This window comes from Poecilia mexicana, unplaced genomic scaffold (genome assembly GCF_051168715.1).
Source record: "Poecilia mexicana isolate PSO_F unplaced genomic scaffold, ASM5116871v1 scaffold_23, whole genome shotgun sequence".
Taxonomy (NCBI): Eukaryota; Metazoa; Chordata; class Actinopteri; order Cyprinodontiformes; family Poeciliidae; genus Poecilia; species Poecilia mexicana.
In genome coordinates, this window is record NW_028263392.1 from 3,733,558 (window position 1) to 3,754,660 (window position 21,103).

General features: G+C 40.5%; 1 protein-coding gene across 3 annotated transcripts; it reads left to right on the forward strand.

Annotated features, from left to right (window-relative positions):
- The first annotated feature begins 3,006 nt into the window (after window positions 1-3,006).
- nap1l1 (nucleosome assembly protein 1-like 1) lies at window positions 3,007-20,672 on the forward strand. Of its 3 annotated transcripts, none has more exons than XM_015003561.2 (15): window positions 3,007-3,123; window positions 6,404-6,430; window positions 7,860-7,948; window positions 8,782-8,884; window positions 11,559-11,700; window positions 12,790-12,882; window positions 13,013-13,141; window positions 13,248-13,319; window positions 13,400-13,539; window positions 13,627-13,772; window positions 13,877-13,896; window positions 13,971-14,093; window positions 14,840-14,872; window positions 14,953-15,003; window positions 18,876-20,672. In XM_015003561.2, the coding sequence occupies exons 2-15, from the start codon at window positions 6,414-6,416 to the stop codon at window positions 18,912-18,914; spliced, it is 1,197 nt and encodes a 398-aa protein (XP_014859047.1). In that variant the 5' UTR covers window positions 3,007-3,123; window positions 6,404-6,413; the 3' UTR covers window positions 18,915-20,672. The 3 variants fall into 3 exon arrangements, with proteins under 3 accessions (XP_014859047.1, XP_087859219.1, XP_014859052.1); XM_088003093.1 differs by lacking the exon at window positions 18,876-20,672 and adding an exon at window positions 16,362-18,046; XM_015003566.2 differs by having other exon boundaries at window positions 3,008-3,123; window positions 12,790-12,870.
- The last annotated feature ends 431 nt before the right edge of the window (window positions 20,673-21,103 follow it).

Here is a 21,103-nt window from a genome sequence, read left to right on the forward strand (position 1 = left end):
CCTGGCTGTTTGTGAAGGGGAGAGCGCATATTGGATAGTTACCTCAAATGCATTCAGGTTGAAAATTAAAGTTTTACAATCTATTTGCACTATTAATGATGGAGGGAGATCTGCAACTTTGAACATTTTTAACTGCAAGCTTTTTTTTTTTTTTAGCTAATGGTGCATTAAATAAGAACTAATATGCTGTTCTGTGTCGAGATTAAAGAGAGGAAGCGCCAAGTCTGTGTGACGCATCCTTAAAATGACACTTTCATTACGATTGTATTAAATTCATATGAAGACTGATGGTTGTTTTTCGATAAAAACCGCCCCGGCTGATATCTAATACTTTTTTAGTACCAACAATATATTGGGTACACAAAGAGACCCATATTTTGCAAAAACTAAACCATCTTTCCATTTTCCACGTATTTTTAACAAAGTCTCTACAAATAAAAGTCCATCTCCATTGCACAATTATTCTGATCATATCTTACAGTTTTATACACTCTGATCTCAATATAACCTGATGCCGCATCGATACAGAGCCGTTCCTCTTGGGGTTTTGGCCCATCGTCCTCCGTCTCCTCCTGAGCTCAGCTGACGATGAGTCAGGGAGATCTGTAGTCCTGTTGTCTGATACAAATAGACCGTGGGAAGTATTTCTCCTGAGCGAAAACGACCTAAAAACAGAGCGCTGGGCTGGTGCCAGATATTGCTCAGAGGAAGACTGATCCTGTCTCATGGATGAATCACTCACAAATTCTCACAGTCTTGCCATCTGGCTGAAAAAGATGTGTTTTTTTATAGCGTTGTGAGAGATTTCGACCAAATCTCAGGTTAGGAGTCATGTGGCGTAAACAGCAAACAGATTGCAAGTTTGTACTTTAATCATATAAACACGAAGCCTTAAACAGCTTCAATGCACCGTCTAAAAAATGGATGGCAAACTATAGAGATGCACTGATCCGATATTATTATCTGTATCTGTCCCAATATTGAAAAAAAATTCTAGTCCGGGTATCGGTGACGATGTGCCAGACCTGTAAGTCAGATCTATTCAGTGTAATTCTTGCTGCTCTGAGTCATGCTTGATTATTTATTTCACATTATTCTTAGAATTTCTGAAAAAAGGTTTGTTGCAGTTTATTTTTACATATTTGACCAAAGTAGTCAATGTTTTTCAGTTTGTTTCTTTATTATGTATTTTACATTGGCTGCTATACTCCCAATTGAAGAAATTAAAGTTGCATTGTTTTTACAAGTTTAACCAAGCTTGTGAATCTACTGGTGTATTTAATTGTACTGTACGGCTGCAGAGTTATGAAATAAGTTTGTAATTCAGTATATTTGTCTGTGTTTAAAAAAAAATGCTTTAAGTGAATTTGGATGTTTTTCTATGGAATCGGTATCAGCCGATACTAAACCTCAGATATCGGTATCAGAAGTGAAAAAAGTGGATCTCTATGGCAAACCTAAAGGCATGGCCGTTCACCGAAACCTGGCAGGCAAAGATGGCGTTGATCAAAGGAGCAACCAAAAGGCCGGCAGTCACTCTGGAGGAGTTGCAGGTTGCAGCTCAGAAGAAACAAGAAGGTGTGGGAAAAGTTATTTTGGTCAGTTCTCATTTTCTGCTCCGACTTCAAATTCTTGGTATTCTAATGATTACACTATCATTAGAACGAAGAACTATTACATCATTGAACTGTTTCAGGAAATCACTTAATCAAAACTGTACTCATGTCTTAAATCATTTTTTAACTAACAAATGCTTTTGTTTGTTCAATCTTACGGATGAGACTTAGTTTCTATTTATATTCTAAATGTTTATTGTAAATTACACTACTTTTAGCTACACATTGAATTATAGCACATGTATGTGGTTATGCATGCATGCAACAACCTGCTGGGGGACTACAGATGAAAATCAGGCTCTTTGGCTAAATCTGGCATATTTAATTTCAAACAAGATGGAAGCTGAATATGCTTCCTGTATGCAGAGCTTGTGGCAGATTGAACAGACCTTTCATTTCCTGTTTTGAAAAGTTGATCTTAACAGTCCTCCAAAAATGCTTACAGGTTGTTACATAAGTAGTACATAAACTACATAAAGGTGATGTATTTTGAAGTTACATTATCAGTGGTGATTCTACTGGAAAGTATCACTATTAATAAACAAATGGTTTTTGTACCTGTGTTTCTTTCCATTTTTTTTTTGTAGGATCTCCATCTTCCCATCAGTTCAGACCAGGATCTCAGCATCCCCCACAGCATAACACTGCCACCACCATATTTCTTTGTAGGATTCAATTTTATCTCAGGAAAACACTTTTTTATATGCTTGCAACATCCTCTATATGACTAAGACTATAAAACTACATATAATGCTTCGTATGATTTGTAGACTGATAGTTATTTTGTCGACATAAATCAGCTGTTGCTGGGCTGTGACTATTTCGCGTTGCAGGTCAGGGTCCAGAACAGCCTGGGCAGTGAGCCATACTTCCTGTACCTTAAATCATAACTTGCTGCATGAGATATAGTTTGGAATATTTTTGCCACCTATTGCTGTTTTAAACTTCTCCATCACTATCCGTGCTGTTTGTTCTCTTACAAACCTCTAAGACCTTCATAAAACAGCTGGATATATGGTCGACACAGGTGGAGCCCATTATCCAATCAGAGGAATCATGAAGGGGATTGGTTGCACCGTGGTTTTATGGCTCAGTACATTGAAATATGTGTTTAAAACATGACAAAATATTAAAAAGATTAAGGGACTTAGATACTTCCAGTCCGCACAATCACGTTCTGATGTATTTATGAAAAATAGGGATAGGGGTAGAAAAAATAAAAACGCTGAAGAAGAGCAAGAAACAAGGTTTTTTGTTTTTACATTAGCAGCATTAATATGTCGAGATAAGGAGGATGCTGGTTTTGATGATGAATCTTCACCCTCGCCCCGCCCATGAGCAGCGTTGCCTCGGCGACAGCAGGTTTGCGTGATGACGTCGGATGTATATGAGCGCAGGCGGCGGGATCTCTCTCCCTTTTACCGCCATCGGAGCGGAGTCTCTTTCTTCAGACTACCTAACTGCGCAGCGCCGCTAGACCAGTTCATCCTCCGGCCGCAGAGCGAAGGTAAGCGACAGCGCTTGGGAAGGGCTCCGATGCCGACGCCCCAAACTTTTGCGTTGCCCACGGAGTTCAATTTTCTGTCAGCTGGCGAAAACGACGCGAGGAAGACGTTTATCGCTTTGCTAATGCTAGTCAAATCGAGATAGCGGCAGCAGCCATTGAGACAGGCTCCTCCATGATGTGATAACGTTACACGCCTGTAGAGGAATAAAACAACCGTTCTCCGTCTCTCTTTGTTTTACCGGAAGGTTTTAACTAGTTATTCCTCTAACATGACAACACGTTAGGATAATTGCTATAAGCTTCGACGTTTATAGCATTTGTTGACACGTGTTTAGGTTCTTGTATTTTCAGACTTAACATTATGTTTTGGGACGGTAATACTCCTGGTGGGGAGCGGCGGGTTGGACGCTAGGAGCTGACCGCACGCGGCGACCTCCCGGAGTCTTGCATAAGACAAAGGGGGTTAAAACGTGTTGTCGGGGACATAACGACGCTTAGTAACTGGACCACATTATGTAGCTGGGGCATCCTGCCTGCCCGTCTGACTGAGATGTTCCTCCCACTTGTTCGGGCTGAGTGGTGCGCATCAAGCTAACAGCATAGAAGCTAGCTAACTAGCCTGAATTAGTGGAGCTGCTCGGCGGCAGAAGCGGGAGGCCCGGCTGGAGTTCCACCGGGTAACACACCGGGGCCAAATACTGACCTACATTTATAGGTTGACTTGGGTGTTTTTGTGACTTTTTTTTAAAATTTGCATGAAGGCTAAATGTTGACACGCGCAGCCTCCCATGCAGGCTTAGACTAATGGTCTGGCAGACCTCAGCGTGCAACACGTGGTCGTGGCCGGGATTAGGAGGAGAACGGCTCTCCACAAAAAGAAAAGTTGGGCCCAGTAATCTGCTGCTCAGCGGTTCTGTCCCTGAACATATTTCTAACGCACCGGGGTTCCACTGGAGGAGCTGGGCCAGGAGGGCCTCTGCTGCCCCGGAGACCCGATCCTGGATTAACCGGGTGGTGATAGATTGATGGATGGATGGATCTTTCTAACTAAACATGTTTTTATTTTTGAGTTTTTGATTTGATTGTATAAGATTGAAATGCTAAACCACTGTGGCTCGTTTTGAGATAATATTGGCTTGAAATAAATTCTTTAAAAACAATTTTTAATATACCATATGGGCACATGTCATTAAAGTAGGATAGTGAAGCAAAAGTTATTTTCATATTTCAAAATAGGAAAGTCATATTACATAGACTCATGCATGGAATGATTCATTTCAAGGATGATTTTGGCTTAAAGCGGATGAAAAGTCAAAATGGAGAGTGCCTTTGGGGAATTTTTTTTTATTGCTCATATCTATTTTTAATTTTTTTTTATTTATTTTTTTCCAAAGAAACGTCATTATACTGTCCAGGTATTTACTGTGCATTTATTTACAGGACAAAAAACATGCATCAACAGCAGTAAATGGCATAGCCAAATTAATAAGTGTAGATACTTAAAATTATACTACAAATAACTTTGGTTATGAGCCTCTACACTCTCCCTGCAGACTGTTGTACCTTGCTGTCCTACTGAAAGGCCACATTTAATAAAACCTGAGTGAACCATCTAGCAATAGTGCATCAGTTCTTACCCATGAGACTGATTAATTGATATTTGGTGGGATTCCAAGCCTTGAAAATCTTTTCCAAACTCTTAAATGGGCTTGACAGTCCTTTTTAGGATGCTTCTGAGACCTTTTCTTCTTTTTACTGCATCTTTTCCTTCCTCTCAACTTTCTTTTTTTATACACTTGGGACCCGCACACTTGAGCAATCTGCTGTTGGCTTACCTTTTTTTTTTTTTTTTTTTTTTTTAAATACATCTTTAAAATAAAATCCTGTGACTGCATCCGACTTAAGCTGCAGGTCTTGGGACGTGGACTCTGAAATAAGGCTTGTAACATTTTATTTACAGATTTTATTAAACCCAGAATGTGGTTTGCTTGTTGTCCTAAGAGCATTGTTGCAGCTGCAGTTTTTTTTTTTAATATATACCTGAAGGCTAAAACTGCTGGATCAAAACAAATATGTCTCCCATGTGATGGAAGAAGGCCAAATGATCTGTCTCTGGCATGGTAATCTATTCTTCCCAGCTCAAGTGGGCAACAAGTAAATGTGTAATGATTTAAATAAATGCTCATGCTAGAGGTGCAGCCTACAGCGACATGATCATTAGCTAAAAATGGAGACTTGGACAGAATTTTCTGGTTACACTTCCCTTCAGACGACATGGGCTCTGAGTTTGATTGTTCACTGATTCAGGATCTGTGTTGAGTGGGGAGGAACTTGACTGTTTATGAATTATTTTTTTTAACACTGGAGGCTGTTGTTGTAGACCTAATGTGACAAAGTGAGGATTCTTGAGTGTTTCTCCACCATCCACACAGACTCCAGACATTTCCAGGCAGGTTTCTCTGAACACAAAGAAAAGACTTTGCTCTCCTGATTGCATGTAATCCCTCTGTGGGAAGCAGTGAGACTTCTGACTCCGTTTCTTCCTCCTGAACGAGTTGTCGTCTTCATACTCGCTGATTGTCATGCAGATATCCTTTAACGACACATTTCTGTAGTGAGCGTCATCTGACAGCGAATCTGTACATCCTCCAATTGTTTTTTTTTTTTTTGCATCTGGTCATAAATGTTGATTCGAGGTTCAGCGATCAGGCTTTTCCTGAAGACGCCAATTTTTAAAAGTTTTTCTTTTTTTCTTTTTTTTTTTTTTAGATCTGATCTGCTCGATTTCCCACCTCACTTATGTCGGCAGTCAGTGACCAAGTTTACCACCATTTTCTCAGCCAGTCTGTCACTTTTTGATAAGAACTATTTATTACTCTTTTTATTTTTATTTAGCTACCTGTATGACTCGGCAATTATAGCCCCAAGAACACAAATATAGTTCTTGCAAAGCTTCCCCATTTCCTTCTTTCGGACATCGGCGACAAAAAGTAGTGCGACATGCATCACTAAAATACACACAGTAACTCCATTTAATCATATTTTCAAATTCATTGACCTCATTGAACAAACAAGATACAAAAAAAATAAAATGAACAATTGTGCCAGTACAGTGTTGGAGGTTTTTAAATTAAAGTAACTGGAATTTATCATGAGAACGGTGAATCAGAATTCTTATAAGACATTTACCATAATAAATGATACAATAAGTAGCCATCCTTATCACACATTACATGTTTTAGCAAAAGACTTGACTTTTTTTTTTCTTTTATCTCTCCAGTATCATCAAGATGGCAGACATTGACAAGTAAGTGTCGATCACCGAGTTATTTAATCCATTATGTTTCAGCAGGTTTTTTGTTTTTTTTTGTTCCAAATTAAAATAAACGTACTCAAACAAAAGTATTCTACAACAAAAATGTAGCACAATTGTATAACGACTAATTCTGCTATAATATTTGAAGTTAATTTAAAAGTATTTGCATATGAATGGGAAATTATATGTATATGAAATCTCCCTAATATTAGCAATAAACTATGAAACTCTGAGTTTTCTTGCCAAATTAAAGCTTGACTATAGCATCCTTCAGCCTGAATGTGTTTACTTTTGTCCTTGACAAATTCCTCCCAAAATGTCCCCCTGAGTTAATTGGGGTCACTTGACACCTGCTGACATCACTGATTCGGGTGTGGTCTGCATAACGTCACCTCTAGAGGGCAGCGTAGCCAACCAGGTCTGCTGGCTACCACCACACATCAGAGTTTCATTTTCTTTCTAACGTTTGCGCGACGGTGACTGCGATCCGTCAAGAGCTGAGAGCGGCTCGGTGAATGTCAGCCGTCACCGTGGGGACGGATCCGTCTCCCTGACAGCCAGCCATTGATTATTTCTCGCCCCGAGCTGCAGAGAGGCTAAGCTGCTCAGCTGGTGACGGCGCTTTTGAAGCAAAGTGTTGGAGCTCAAAACGTGATGCCCTTTGCAGGTTAAGCAACAAAACGATCACTTATTTTAGAATCGTTTCCGCTCGGGCTGAAACGATTAATCGATTGAAACAACTACATTTATTTCTGAAAGGGCTGCAAAGATTAACCGATTGAAATAACTACCATCAACATAATTATGAAATAGTTTTTGTTAGGGCTGAAATGATTGATTGAAATAATCAACTAATTTAGTAATGATTAATCGTTGGTATACAAACTCAAAAGGCCATTTGATGGAGGGAAAAAAAATTAAACACCCAATGTATTCAAAGCAGCAATTGAGCTAAAGCTATACAAACAATATCTATACTTTGCATTTAAGATGGAAAAAGCATGTTTTGTCTATAAATGCGTTTTAGCCAAAACTCAAGTTGTGAAGTTTCAGCTTCACCCATTTTAGACCTACTGAAGGAATGCTGCTGCTGCTGCTGCTGCTGCTGCATTTTAGGCAATAAAATGTTTGTCTCATTTAAAAGAAGGATTTTAATTATTTGCATGTTTAATGTATTTCTAATATTGTATAAAAAGTTGTTTGAAAATGAAGTATCTGTAGAATGTGGGATTATAAAAAAAGTCAGATTTAATCATCAGAATAATTGATCTTTAAAATAATTAGTTTCCATGTGATGCTGCTGCTCTATGTCCCAGTTTACCTGCTGAATCGTGTTCAGTGACGTTTCTGTGGAGTGGAGGAGTGTGAAGTGTGTGTGTGCTTTGGCTGACCGCCGTCTCTCTTCTCCCCCCCTGAGCAGCAAAGACCAGGCTGAGATGGACCCAGCAGACATGGAGGACGTGGAGGACGTGGAAGAGGAGGAGACTGGAGAGGACGAGAACAGCAAAGGTCGGCTTTCAACCGCAACAACCAACTTCTCGTGTTGGGAGCAAATTACTGGCGTGTAAAAAAATAAAAAAAATACCAGCGTGGCAGTCGTGTTCTTCTGTTTAAACCTAGCATGACGCGCTAATCCTCTTTATTTTGGATGCTGCTGATGTTCATACATTTCCTTTGATGTCCCGACGCGCTGCTTCTGCCTCGTCCAGTTCAGACTGCTTCTGCATGTAATCTGCAAGCTTAGAATGCTCCCTCTCTCACACACACACTCGCACTCGCACTCCAGAGTCCCTCTTTCAGGTTGTTTTAGCAGTGAGGTGACGGGAACTTCACCAGCAGCTTTGTTTTCTAGACTATGCCAGTCCTTGTTGTGTTGACGAACAGTTTCATCATCTCCCAAGAAGAAGCTGTCCGGTTTTTTTTTTTTTTTTTTTCTCTCCTGTCGTTTTCTTTCCCCCTAAAGAAGCATTTTTGTTTGAAAACGAGCAGCTTGATAAACGTATGTTTATTTGATTCCTCGTCTCCTTTAATCTTCACGCCTGCTGGCTGAGATTTGATAGGTGCTAGCAGCGTGTGGAACACAGCAGCTGTGCTAGTTCTTATCAGAAGACGATGCCACTTTGTTGCTAAAATGTGTTCTGTAGTGAATTTGCATCACATTTTATCTGACTTGATATAAACTCTACAACCCTTTCAGACCATGTTTTTCTCTTTAGCTTCCCTGAACCTGTTAAAAACATCATATTCTGAGTGAACTCAAGATGGGAACAGCAGGCAGTGCTCAAGAAAACAGATTAGATGCATGTATAATTTTTTTTCTCTTTAAATCTGTTTGCTTGCAGCTCGTCAGCTCACTGTGCAGATGATGCAGAACCCACAGATCCTGGCTGCGCTGCAGGAAAGGCTGGATGGCCTCAATGGCTCCCCATCAGGATACATGGAAAGGTGGGAGACTCCGCTTTTCCCAACGCTGAGAAATATGTAGAGCAGACTGTTTTTGGAGAGCCTTAAACTCTAATCTGAAGTATTATCTATTTATTTATTAGGGAAAAGTAAGGCGTGTTTTTTTAAAAAAAAAATTTTTTTAGTATTCTTATCCACATTTGGTAGCTTTTCCCTCATCAGATATGTGAGAAATTGCATATTTATGTGAAATAATTGGAGCTTAAATGTAAAAATATACAGATTTACGAAGCTGCCATGTAAAAACAAGTGACCTAAAACAACGTAAAATCCTTTCTTCTTATCCTAGTAGTGTGTAGGTTTGTCATGATGCTAAAATTTTAAACCCGCTTGACACATTGTCTTGGCTTTCTGTGCCCTAAAAAGCAGTAATATATTTATTGCTACAATACTTAAATGTGGGTAAGACATTTTCAGCATCAGGGCAATTTTGAGAGCTTTACATGATTTTAGACAAACAAGCAATAAAACATTACACTGCGGTGGCATAGAGTTGTAGGATGAATGCTGGGATGATCACAGGAGATGAAGGAAGAACCAGAATCTAGTTTTAAATTGTGTTCAGTCAAAGCTTTTCCATTGTTTACAGTGTTGAATAAAAACCTCCATGTTTCTCAGCTGGTTTTAATGTGCTGTGAAGGGCATTCCTCTGGTACGCATTAATAATAATTAGAGGATAATTGAGTGAGCGTTTACTTGCACACACGTTCGCCAGAACTAAACTCAAGGAACAAAGAGAAGACGCACTAATCAGAACCAGTTATGTTGCTCTGATTTGTCAGCAGCAGCTTGGATGCAACCCCCCTTTTTTCTGTTCAACAAATACATCAAAAATTAAGAATGTAACTATTTTCAGTCAGTTTTTATAAAGCTTAGAGACTTTCTTTGATGTATAAAACAGATTCTGATTTTTTTTTCTTCCCCCAACTGGAAAGCATTAGAAAACCAAAAATCAATTCATCCCTAGTAGCTGCATTTCTATTGACATACCATTTTGCAAATTGGAGTTACAAAAATAGTTTGAGCTTGATGTTTGTTTTTTTTATGAAATTAGTGTATTGCAAAACTGCGATGGAAATACTTTCTCTCCCCCCAATCATGTAATTAACTTGATGTTACTACTGATGAAAAGTACAAAGAAGACAGCAGGAAGTGGCAGGAGGATGAATGGTTTTAATGACTTATCACGTGATCAAACTCATTCACGTGATTGTAATTGCGTTTCTTATTTAACCGAAACACCGCAACTGTGAAATTGTTTTTCAGACATTGGTGGAATATTGACTAAGTTTTGCACACATTTGTAATCTAAACGCATCTAATGAAAACCTAAAACTAGAGTTGAAGGACACCAGGAAAACATGTCACTGTGACCTCATCAGTTCTGATTAGTCTTGGAGTCAACGCTACGGAGAACTTAAATACATCACACCTGAAATACAAGTGAATCTCAAATGTGAAGCATTGTTATGGTTTTTTTTTTATTTTTGTTTATGCACTCCTCAGCTTGCCTGTTTTCTTTGTGTTCATGTCTAAGCCTAATTGAGCTCAGATGTTTGGTTCTGTGGGAAAACATCCCTCTCTGTGTGCCTCCTGCTGCTCCCCTCCTCAGCTGAACCCCCAGCCAGCAGCTCTTTGATCAGCGTGTCAAGTGTTTGGCAGTGACCAGTGAACTCACCAGTCCCATCCCTGCACTGAGGGACCAAACACACTCCCTCGCCAGCATCAGGCCGGCACTTTAATTTGCTGCGCAGCAGAGAAGCCTCCTTCTATACCGGCTCTTTCCAGCTTTCAGCTGGGTGGGTGGAGCTTCAGGAGGTTTAGACGGTGACATGTGAAGTAGATGGAGCAGCTGGAGATCTGGTTGCAGTTGTAGCACCCCCCCCCCCCTTTCTCTTCATGTTCCAGCCACAAACAGCAAGTGGATTTAATGGAGCTGCAGCTGCAATTACAGTAAATGTTTCTGCAGATTGTTGCATAAAAACCAAAAGCTGACAGTGTTGTTGTGTAAATGTTAGCAACACATTAGCGTATTGCTTGATGAGGAATGACCTGCTTTGTTCCAGATGGCTGAATTTAGTTTTTTTTTTTTTTTTTTTTTATTAAAACTGTAGAATTTCACCAGAAAATGGTAGGTGTAAAGGTAACAAAAGTAAATGATTCAATAAAAAAATGACTGTAAAACTTTCTATTCTGAATTCCTAGTTGCAGTTTGAGTAAATTACTTGCAGGCAGATTACTGACTTTTTCTTTTTGGCTTGGTAAATGATGGTGATGAAGTTAATCTTTTTGGCTGGATTATCTAACAAATTGTAGCAATCAACATTAAATGAGGTTGATTACTTTTTTTTTTTTTGTTTTTTGAAACTCAGCTTTGAGAGACAATTTATTTTCTTTATGGTTTCGGTTGCGTTTTATTTTATTTTGTTTTGAAGTCACTACTTTGCGATGGTAAATCAGATGCCATCAGAAACCAGCAGTTTCTGGTTAACAGGTGAAAATAAAACTTTCTGTCCAGCAGTGATGAAACCATTGAGTTCATCGCCGTTCAGATTAGAGCTGCTGTTTACAAGCCGTTTTGTTCCTATAGGAAGTTCCTCTGTGGGGATCTGTAGCCATCAGCTGACCCCTCACACCACGTTTCTGCTCCCCACAGCTTACCAAAGGTCGTAAAGAGACGCGTGAACGCTTTGAAGAACCTGCAGGTCAAATGTGCCCACATCGAGGCCAAGTTCTACGAAGAAGTTCATGAATTGGAGAGAAAGTACGCAGCGCTCTACCAGCCCCTCTTTGACAAAGTAAGTTGGTTTCTCTCTGTTGACATGTAGCGCTGCTGAACCCATAACTTTGTGTTCAGCGGGTCTGGAGACTTGGTTTGGGACCAAAGTTACATTTGTTCCATTTTCATCTGCTGCTGTTCGCCTTCACTCTGCACTGTAAAACAAGACAAGTCCTTTGAGAAATGTGTTCAACTCCTCGCCTGTGGGTGGCGCTGCACCATGAATTACTGAAATGACATGAAAATGTCTGAAGGCATGAGAGCAACTTTCTTCTTCATGAAAAGGAAAAAAAAGGCGGTATAGCAATTGTAGGATTTCTCTTTTCTCGAGCACTAGAGACTTGCATTTGTTATGGTTGTATTTACCCAGAATGCCCTGTGTTATAGTTCGCTTCCTGCTTTTGGAGCGGTCTCCGTTCTCCTTGCAGCCACATGTGGATTCGAACTGCACCTGAGTTCACTTCAACTGAACCGAGACCAAGGTTCCTAGGCTGACCAGAGTTCACTTTCTTGGTTCGAGTGTGCATTCACACCTCCCCAAGCAAACTAGAGTTGGCTTGAACTGGTGTGAATCCACCCTTAGTCTTAACCTGCGTTGCCAATGTTGGTAATAAACCAACATTGGCATTCGTAGATTTGATATTTGTTAAAAATGATATTCTGCTGTTTCCCATAAGCAACAAAGGCACTTCTGTCCTCTGGTCCAGAAGCCACCTGGTTGTGCTTTTTGGGACCATTTCCCAAAAGTTTGTACCAGTGGAAAAACGGAGAAGTGGTTCTGAACTGTTCCAGAACCACTACGGGAGCCTCTGCTCTCTCCCTCCACCTCTGAAGCGTTTCCCTTCTTCCTCATCAATAAATGCCTCCAACTCTATCCATTTTTTATTTATAATTAAACCAAAAACATCTTTATTTTTTTGTTTTGCACTGTTTTGAGCTAGACATAAGAAAAAGCTTTAGTGTAAAAGTAAAAATGAGTATTATTCAAAGGTTTTACCTCTGGAAGTCGCAACTTGCCTACTGTTTAGTTTCAACTATTTGCTCCCAACACCTGCTGTTGACTCATCACTTTTCTTTTTTTATTTATTTATTTATCTTTTTTTTGCAGAGAAGCGAAATAGTGACGGCAGCTTACGAGCCCACAGACGAAGAATGTGAGTGGAAGACCGATGAAGAGGAAGAGCTGACAGTAAGTAAGCAGGTACAGGTGACTTATACAACCGCATGCTTCCTGTCTCCCTTCAATCCAATCACATCTGTCCATCAAAAATCAATGAAGACGAAAGGCTTGGCAATGCTTTGTCCTGTCGTGTTTTCCCCCTCTGGTTCAGGATGAGATGAAGGAGAAGGCCAAGTTGGAGGAAGAGAAGAAGGACGAAGAGAAGGAAAACCCCAAAGGCATCCCAGAGTTCTGGTTAACAGTTTTCAAAAACGTGGACCTGCTCAGCGACATGCTGCAGGTACAGATTAGAAAATGGGTCACAAACCATGCAAATATGAATGGTTTGGTGCCACCTGCTGGCCGAGACCCGATAGTCCACTAAATGGCATCATTTCCTCTTTCAGGAGCATGACGAGCCCGTTCTAAAACATTTACAAGATATTAAAGTAAAGTTCTCCGATCCGGGACAGCCAATGGTGAGTCGGCATTATTTAGATGGTTAAAACCAGGAAGTGAAATGCTCTGGTTTTTGTTTTAATCTGTGCTCTCTCCTCAGAGCTTCACATTAGAGTTCCACTTTGAACCCAACGAGTTCTTCACAAACACAGTGTTATCGAAAACCTACAAGATGAGGTCTGAACCGGACGAGAGCGACCCGTTCTCCTTCGACGGGCCGGAGATCATGAGCTGCGTCGGGTGAGCGTTCGCTCCCACTTTTGATTCTCACAAAGAATGCTTGTTATTTACTGTTTTTTTTTTTTGTTTTGTTTTTTTCCCCCAAAGATGCACGATCGACTGGACAAAGGGAAAAAACGTCACATTGAAAACAATCAAGAAGAAGCAGAAGCACAAGGGCCGCGGCACGGTGAGGACCGTCACCAAGACCGTCCCCAACGACTCCTTCTTCAACTTCTTCACCCCGCCTGAAGGTGAGAGGCGACTTTTAAATTCGCTCAAGGTTTTTTGTTTCTGGTGGCTTCAAGCATCATCATTTATTTTAATTTTTTTTTTTGTTTTTTTTTTTTGTTTGCAGTTCCAGAAAGCGGAGAGCTGGTAAGTGTTGCAGCGCGTCGCCTCTTCTGTGACGCTGTTGTTTGGAGTGTGAGACGTTGATCGCTTGTCTTCAGGACGAGGACTCCGAGGCGATCCTGGCGGCAGACTTTGAGATCGGCCACTTCATCCGGGAGCGCATCGTACCGCGCGCCGTGCTCTACTTCACCGGCGAGGCCATAGAGGACGACGACGATGACGTGAGTGTTCTCTCCAACAGGACTGGGCCAAATGGCTTAAAAATTAAAACCTCACACTTTTGTTTGTTTGTTCTTAAAATGAAAAGACAGAAAATATTTTTTATTTCATTCATTGCTTCTGTGAGTTGGACAACAGTATCAGGGCCAGGCTGTGAGAATTTTTAATGACAAGAATAAAATTGTCATATTAGCAAGAAAAAAGATGCAATTTTAGCAGGGAAAACTGCGACACATGTGGTTCTTCAAAGTAGAAAGTTGTTTGCACCATTGTTTCAAAGTTTTACTACTGATGATGATTTAATGCTAGTGTTATAGAATTATATGTAAAATTTATACCAAAGTACAAATTCACAAGATGCTCAACATTCCTCATTTTAATTTTAAATTTTACTTTTCTTATTTGGCTGCTCATAAAATTACAATTTTATTCTGCTTGCATTGAGACTTTATTCTTTTATTTTGACTTTATTGCTGCATGACTTTACTCTTGTAATTAAAAAATAAAGACACGGTCTGTCCCTAATGCTTTCAGAGTTGACCTGAAATCAAAAACACAAGATGGCTGCACTCATATCACTCTGAACTATAGAAAAATCCAGAAGTGCATAGGTGGAAAAAGAAATTAAAATGTTCAATTTATCACCCAGTCTTTACTCTTTTGCACGGTAACAGATTTTTTGCTTCATTGTGACTTCAGGGCTCTGAATCTAAAGCATTTCTTCTTCTTCTTTCCTCTCCTGTTCCAGTACGATGAAGAGGGCGAAGAAGCAGACGATGAGGTAAACATGGCTTTAAAGAGCTGAAATGAGGCGAGCGTTGAAGCAGAGTTGCTCACGTAAAGCTGCTTCTCTCCAATCAGGAAGGCGAGGAGGAGGCCGACGAGGAGAACGACCCCGACTACGACCCCAAGGTGAGCTGGCGAGAACACGCCGTGATGACTTCCTCTAAAGATCTCTGGTGTCCTGAGAAAAGACCTTGCTCAGCAGTTCCCTGCCGTCGGCTCACGACGCTCCAGGCAGAAGGCTAGCCACAGCTAACGCTAGCTTTCTCTGCAGTGCACTTTTCACGTTCCTGGGGTCCTGAGCTACAGCAGGAGAACAGCTGTCCTCCCAACACTTTTCAGATCTCAGCATACAGAATACACTGTCAACTTCAGCTCATTCACAGCCACTTTATCTGTGGTTTCCCCATGAAAGATGGGAATATAAACGCTTTTTTTTCTTTCCTCCTCTGCATTTCATCTTTTATCAGTCGCTTAAAACTGAATGCTGCATGCCGAAACTAAAATGATAAAAATAACACAACTAGTTTCCTTTTAAACAGGAAGTAGTTAGTCCTGCAAGTGCTTTAGTTGATTTATTTCATTTTTTTTTTAACATAATGTTGAACAGTTACAATGTCACAGTATTTTCATATCCAAAATCCTTATACAGTTAATTTTTAATTACCATATTGTCCGGTTTAGGAAGTACTGTCTTGTTTCTGTAATTATTCTGATTTTATGTCATTTTATGATTTTATATAATTCTGATGATCATAGCACACAGCTAATGAAACCCCAAAATTCAGTTTGTTAGAAAATTGGAATCACAGAAAAGCAACCAATAAGAGAAGGCTGATGAAAAGTGTGACCAATCTGCACGCAGCGATTGGTTGCATCAGTTAGTGAATCAACGTGCCACAGCTTTATTTATTTATTTTATGCCACAGCTTTAAGATGAACTTGAGATGTTCTGAAAGCCCAGCCTGCTTTGAAAGCAACCACCAGATCATCTTTGCTGTTCAGTCTGGCGCCCCCTACATTCCTTTTAATTATTGACTTGGACTTTGTGTGTTTTTTGAGCAGACCTTGAAACAACAGTTCTCCTTGAGATCCAGTACCTGGGGAAAAATTAAAACGTTCATCCCTTCCTCACATTTTCTACCACACTTTTTCCTTCCACTCCTCTTCCTATCAAAATTTAGCAGTGATGTGAACTGCTTATTTTTCTGAGAAACTGAATTCTGGGTTTTATATTGTTTTAATCGTTGAAACAAGCCAATGGCTGGTGTAGCTCCATACAGGTAGCAGGTAGTTTGTAGGGCTGCTTCACGGCTCTGATCCGTTTTCTGTAGCTCTTATTTCTGCTTCCTCCTGAGCTCCAAGGTCTTTAGACATTCTGTATTCTGCTGGTTGTGCTTTAGGTTTGTTTTCCTGTTCATTAATGTTTCTTCGTCTTCAGTCACTTGCATCTTTTGTCAGCTACTCTTTAAATTTTTCCTCACTAGGTTTAAATGGTGACTATAGACAAATAACCCTATCCTGGTAGGTACAGCTTGCGATTTGTCAGCTCACTACCATCAACCCCCCACCCCTCCCTGTCCCATCTTACCATTTTGATTTATTTAGTTTTTTTTAAAGTTTGGCTTTCCTTCTTTTGGTTTCCATCCGCCGTCTCTCTGCACTCCCCTCCCGCTCCTCTTCCTCCTCCGCCGCCGTCCTGCACTTATACTAATCCACCAGTTTGTTGTTGGATTTGAGTTTGGTTTTTTTTAGTTTAACCCATGAGATCAGTATTTGCACCTGTACCATTTCTGTGTATTGAATCTTGTCCAGCCCTCTCCTGTTTGCTTATTTTTGTTCCTGCTGTGGTGAAATTCTGGTTTCCACAAACACCCAGAAAGGCTGTAGGCGACCACCAATTCCATTTTGTTGGTACCCATGAAAGATGTGCAGCAAAAACAAACCTGGAAATTAATGTTTTATTGCAGTAGTGTCATCTCACTGAAAAAAATTGAGGAAACTCTGGCTTTAAGGGTTGAGGCTGCCCAACACTTTGTGCAATCTGTCACTTTTAAAATTTTTATTTTGTGATTTGTCTTTTTAACCTTGAGACTGATTGACATCACAAACTAGTCAGAATATGAATAACAAGAATCTGGTGGCCTCCGACCATAAACACACACTAATGAACCATCACTGAGTCTTCTGCCAGGATCATGATCAAACCAACACAAAATAAACCTACCATGACTATTTTATCCACAAACCAGGCATGCAGTAAAAATTAAAATTTTCTCAAGTTGGAGAAGGTGTATCCTAAGACTTGAGTATTTAAACTTAATCTAAAATGTCTTAATTTCTTAAAAATAAAACTTGGCATTGGTCTTAAAAAATTTGGAGTGACATGCAGACATCTTCAGCGCATTCTGTAACATGAGGCGGATGAAGTTACTTCTAACTAGCTGCTAATGTACCCTTGCTAACTAGCTAGCTTGTTTTGGCAAATCCAAATTTATCTGCAGCTGACTGACGTTTGTTTTCGTCACTGGTTTACTTTTGTTCCCAGCACAGAGCAATGGAGAAGGATCTGTTACTGTTTACATCTCCCATATTTGTTTTTTTTTTTTTTTTTTTTTTTTGGTCTTGAGTTTCATTCAAGGCTTTGTTGAAGTCTTAAACTTGACTTGCCAAAACCTGCAGAGTGAGATGGTGCTTCTGCTACTCAAGTTTAATTTGAACGCTTTACACACATTTCAACCAGGGGTGCCAATAAATGTGACGGCAAAGTATTTGGTGTCGTACTGCCCATTAACATGTCATTTGTTGTCTTATGCTACATGCTAATCTGCTTTAATGTCAGACATGATGGCCAAATCATTTCAGGTCACCTTAAGATGCTAACCTGAGAATTAGATGTTGGTCAGCAGTAATTATGTGCTTTCTATAATGAGATTTAAACAATAAGCTGATTGCAGACACCCGAACCAAAGTGTGACAGGACACTAGATCTGTTTGGGAATTCCTGGTTTCTGTATCCTGAGATGTGAAAAGGATTTGAAGTTTAGTTTCTGTTGCTGCCTCACATTGACAAAATAAGCTACAAGCAGAATTGAAGGTTTGTTTTTACCTCTCAGTTGTAGTTCATCTGATTTGAGTTGTAAAAACAGATTTTCTGTATTTTTATCCGAAATGAGAAAAATCTGCTCTTTGTTAGGTTTTAAATGTGCCTAGCTGTAAAAAAAAAAAGCACAGATTCTGTGCATGAAGTCATGATGGAAAATCTGATTAAAAATGAAACCCATCAAAGAAATTTTGGAGGCTTTAAAATTGTTTGTAAAACAGGTATTTGGCTTCTTTTAACACCGTTGTACAAAATGAGGAAGAGGCCAAGTGACCAGTGTCCAAACCAAACACTGCATGTTAGTGACATCATACCAGAGGAGTGATGATCTGGACTTGTTTTGCCTCCAAAGGATTTAGGAGGTTAGCAGTCCTGAGTTGATGCTCCTCAGCCACCAGGCCAGACATGAATACCTTTCTAGAGCTAGAGATGCTAAACACAGCAGAATGACTGAAAAGAATAAAGTAATGCAATGGCCTAGTCAAAGTCCAGACCTCAACCTGATTGAGGACTTTGCGAGAAGGGACTTGGTCCTGATAGTTTGTTTAGAACCTTGTAAAGAGCAGACTTGTAATGATGCCCAACCACTTGAATGAAAAGAATCAAAACTTTGTGATATAGTCTCAGGAAAAACCCCTTGGGGACATTTCCATTATATAACTGAAGGACTTTAGTCGCAAATATAGTCATTTTACTGAGTGTCCTCATCGGTCTGAAAAGCCCCGAATCCGAGCACCGAGTTCTTACAAGCCAAATAGATGCTGCTCACCGTGACCTTCCTTCAGGCAGTGTGACCTCTACAGCTTCAAGCTGCTTGTTGACCGTGGCTTCATGTGTAGGCTGTCTTACTGTACGGAGGCTTGGTGTTGACACCCCACCCTGTTGTGATTTGTTACAGAAGGATGGAACCCCCCCAGCTGAGTGCAGGCAACAGTGAGTCCTTGCCTGGCTGCGATGAGGATCAACTGCACTGTACTGGCTTCTCAAATTAAAAAAAAGGAAGAAAAAAAAACAAACAAAAAAAAACATACAAATTTAAAAAAAAAAAAAATAGTTATCGCCTTATAATGTTTTGTATTTTTCTTGGTAGGGAATTTGAAGAAAAAGTTTCCAGATTTTTGTTACGAAACCAGTGGTAATATACTGCGAGCTGTTTGGCTCAATATACATGATATTTTACTAGACCTGTTTCCTCCTCGTCCTCCTCTGTACAATAGCTAGACGACAGGAAAATGTCACCCTCAAACAGCATGACCTTGTTTCTTCACCGCTAAACTAGTTTGGGTTCTTGTGAAGTTTTTTGGATGTGTTTGCTCTTAGACAACAGCTGTGGTTCAGACTGCAACATAGTGGCATCAATTCACACCACCCCTGACCCCTTCCTATTGTTGCCCCTTCCTTCCCACCAATGTCCAGGTTGGTTGGTTCTGGCTGTCCCAGGTGTTTTTTTTTTTTTTAATTATTATTATTATTATTAATGGCGCCTTGAACGCACTTGAACTAGCACTGTAGCATTGCCAACATCAAACATAGGACCTGTAACTTGGGTGTTCATTCCCGTTTGCCCGACTTTTACTTTCTCTCCCCAAAGCGGACGCCAAGGTTGTGTCTGCCTACCAGAAGCGGCTCATCCTCAAGGTTTTCCCTCTCGATACATTCCAGTAAGCAGACTGGCTCAACGACGAACCTCTTGGTCTGCCACTGTTCAACTAGACGGACTGTTAAAATGGATCAAAACCCCGCTGCTTGTGCTTGTGCCGACCTCCTTGCTCCTAGGGCTCGGCATAGGCCCGGTAGAGTCTCTCGAACATTCCAGGGATTTCTGTTGAGTAAGGACTTTGCAACCAGTCCCGTAACCTCGTGATAAGGCTTTTCTTAGGCTCGCTGTGGCGTGGCTGTCGTCTATTCTATTGCACTTTGTACTAGTGTGTGGTGTGCCAGTGGTGTCGCGTCATCAGTTAGCAGAGTATTCCTTGTAAGCAGCACTTTGTCACTCTCTGTCTAAAAGGACCAGAGGGGATGATGAGCAGGTAACGACGCTCTGGAGAGCAGAAGTCGTTGCTCTCTGGTTTTTAAGTGCATTTCCTTTCCTACAGAAAGAGGCACGTTTTCAGCTTTATCAAATCTTTGGGCAGATGTAGCACAGGGGATGAGCAAAAAGTGTCGGAGTCACCTACCCTTACTACTGTCCCCCGTTTATCACCCTGACCTCTTGTGTCGCCAACTTGTCCAGACTAAAGCCCAGCGGTTGAAGTCCTTTGTACATTTATTTAATTCACTGTGAAAGAGGGGAAATCACACGGCCATCGTTTTGGCCAATGACCTTCCTCCATCCCTGCTTCCACCTTCTTCCTTTTTTATTTTTTTATTTTCTCCTATCAAGAATGCCACAGAAAGTACGTCAGAGCAATACTTAAAGCTAAGAAGGGACTATGAAGAGGAATCCTAGCCTGCCACCCTCCTGGTGTCTTTAGATGTTGGTTGTGTTGGACCTTATCGTGTCCTCTGTGGAAAGCCGGCGGTATCTCTTATTCTGCAGGGAGCATTCACATCATATTCATTGAGAGAAGATGCGACTGGCCCTCTGTACGGTCACTCCTGAGCAGCTGTTGTCAAGGCGAAATGCTATACTACAAAAATACTAATGTACTCAATACCTGTACGTGTATGTTCCTGAATAAATTGGTTAAACATGCCTCCTTGTTGGGTTTTTTTTTTTTTCTTGAGAACAATTTGTTGCAGTCGTAAATGACAAAGGGGATATTTAGAAATCACAAGTTGATTTCTCCTATGGATTTTGAAATGGAGCAGCCTTAGTCAATATGCTTAAGCATACAGTCTTTTCTGTAGGCTCAACAAAAACTGACTTTTTAAAATTAACCCTCGCACAATGCTCAGGGGGAGCACTGCAGATGTCACGGTCAGACAACGTGGAAGCAAAGGGGGGGTTGTCCTGTCAGACTCAGTTTTTGAAACCACACACTAAAAACAAATCTTGTAAAGGCTCGCGCATGTTTTGGGTGACTGCTGAACACAAGGTAAAAATCTTATGGGATCCATTTGACCCAATCTCTTTAGGCCCATCTTCTCGTCTAGCTTTTAAATATGGTAAAACAGAAAAACGAC

Coding starts and splice junctions, on each gene's coding strand:
- nap1l1 (XM_015003561.2), top strand. Junction 12,883..13,012: donor AGCTGACAGTAAGTAAGCAG/GTACAGGTGACT, acceptor CCTCTGGTTCAG/GATGAGATGAAGGAGAAGGC. Junction 14,873..14,952: donor GCGAAGAAGCAGACGATGAG/GTAAACATGGCT, acceptor CTCTCCAATCAG/GAAGGCGAGGAGGAGGCCGA.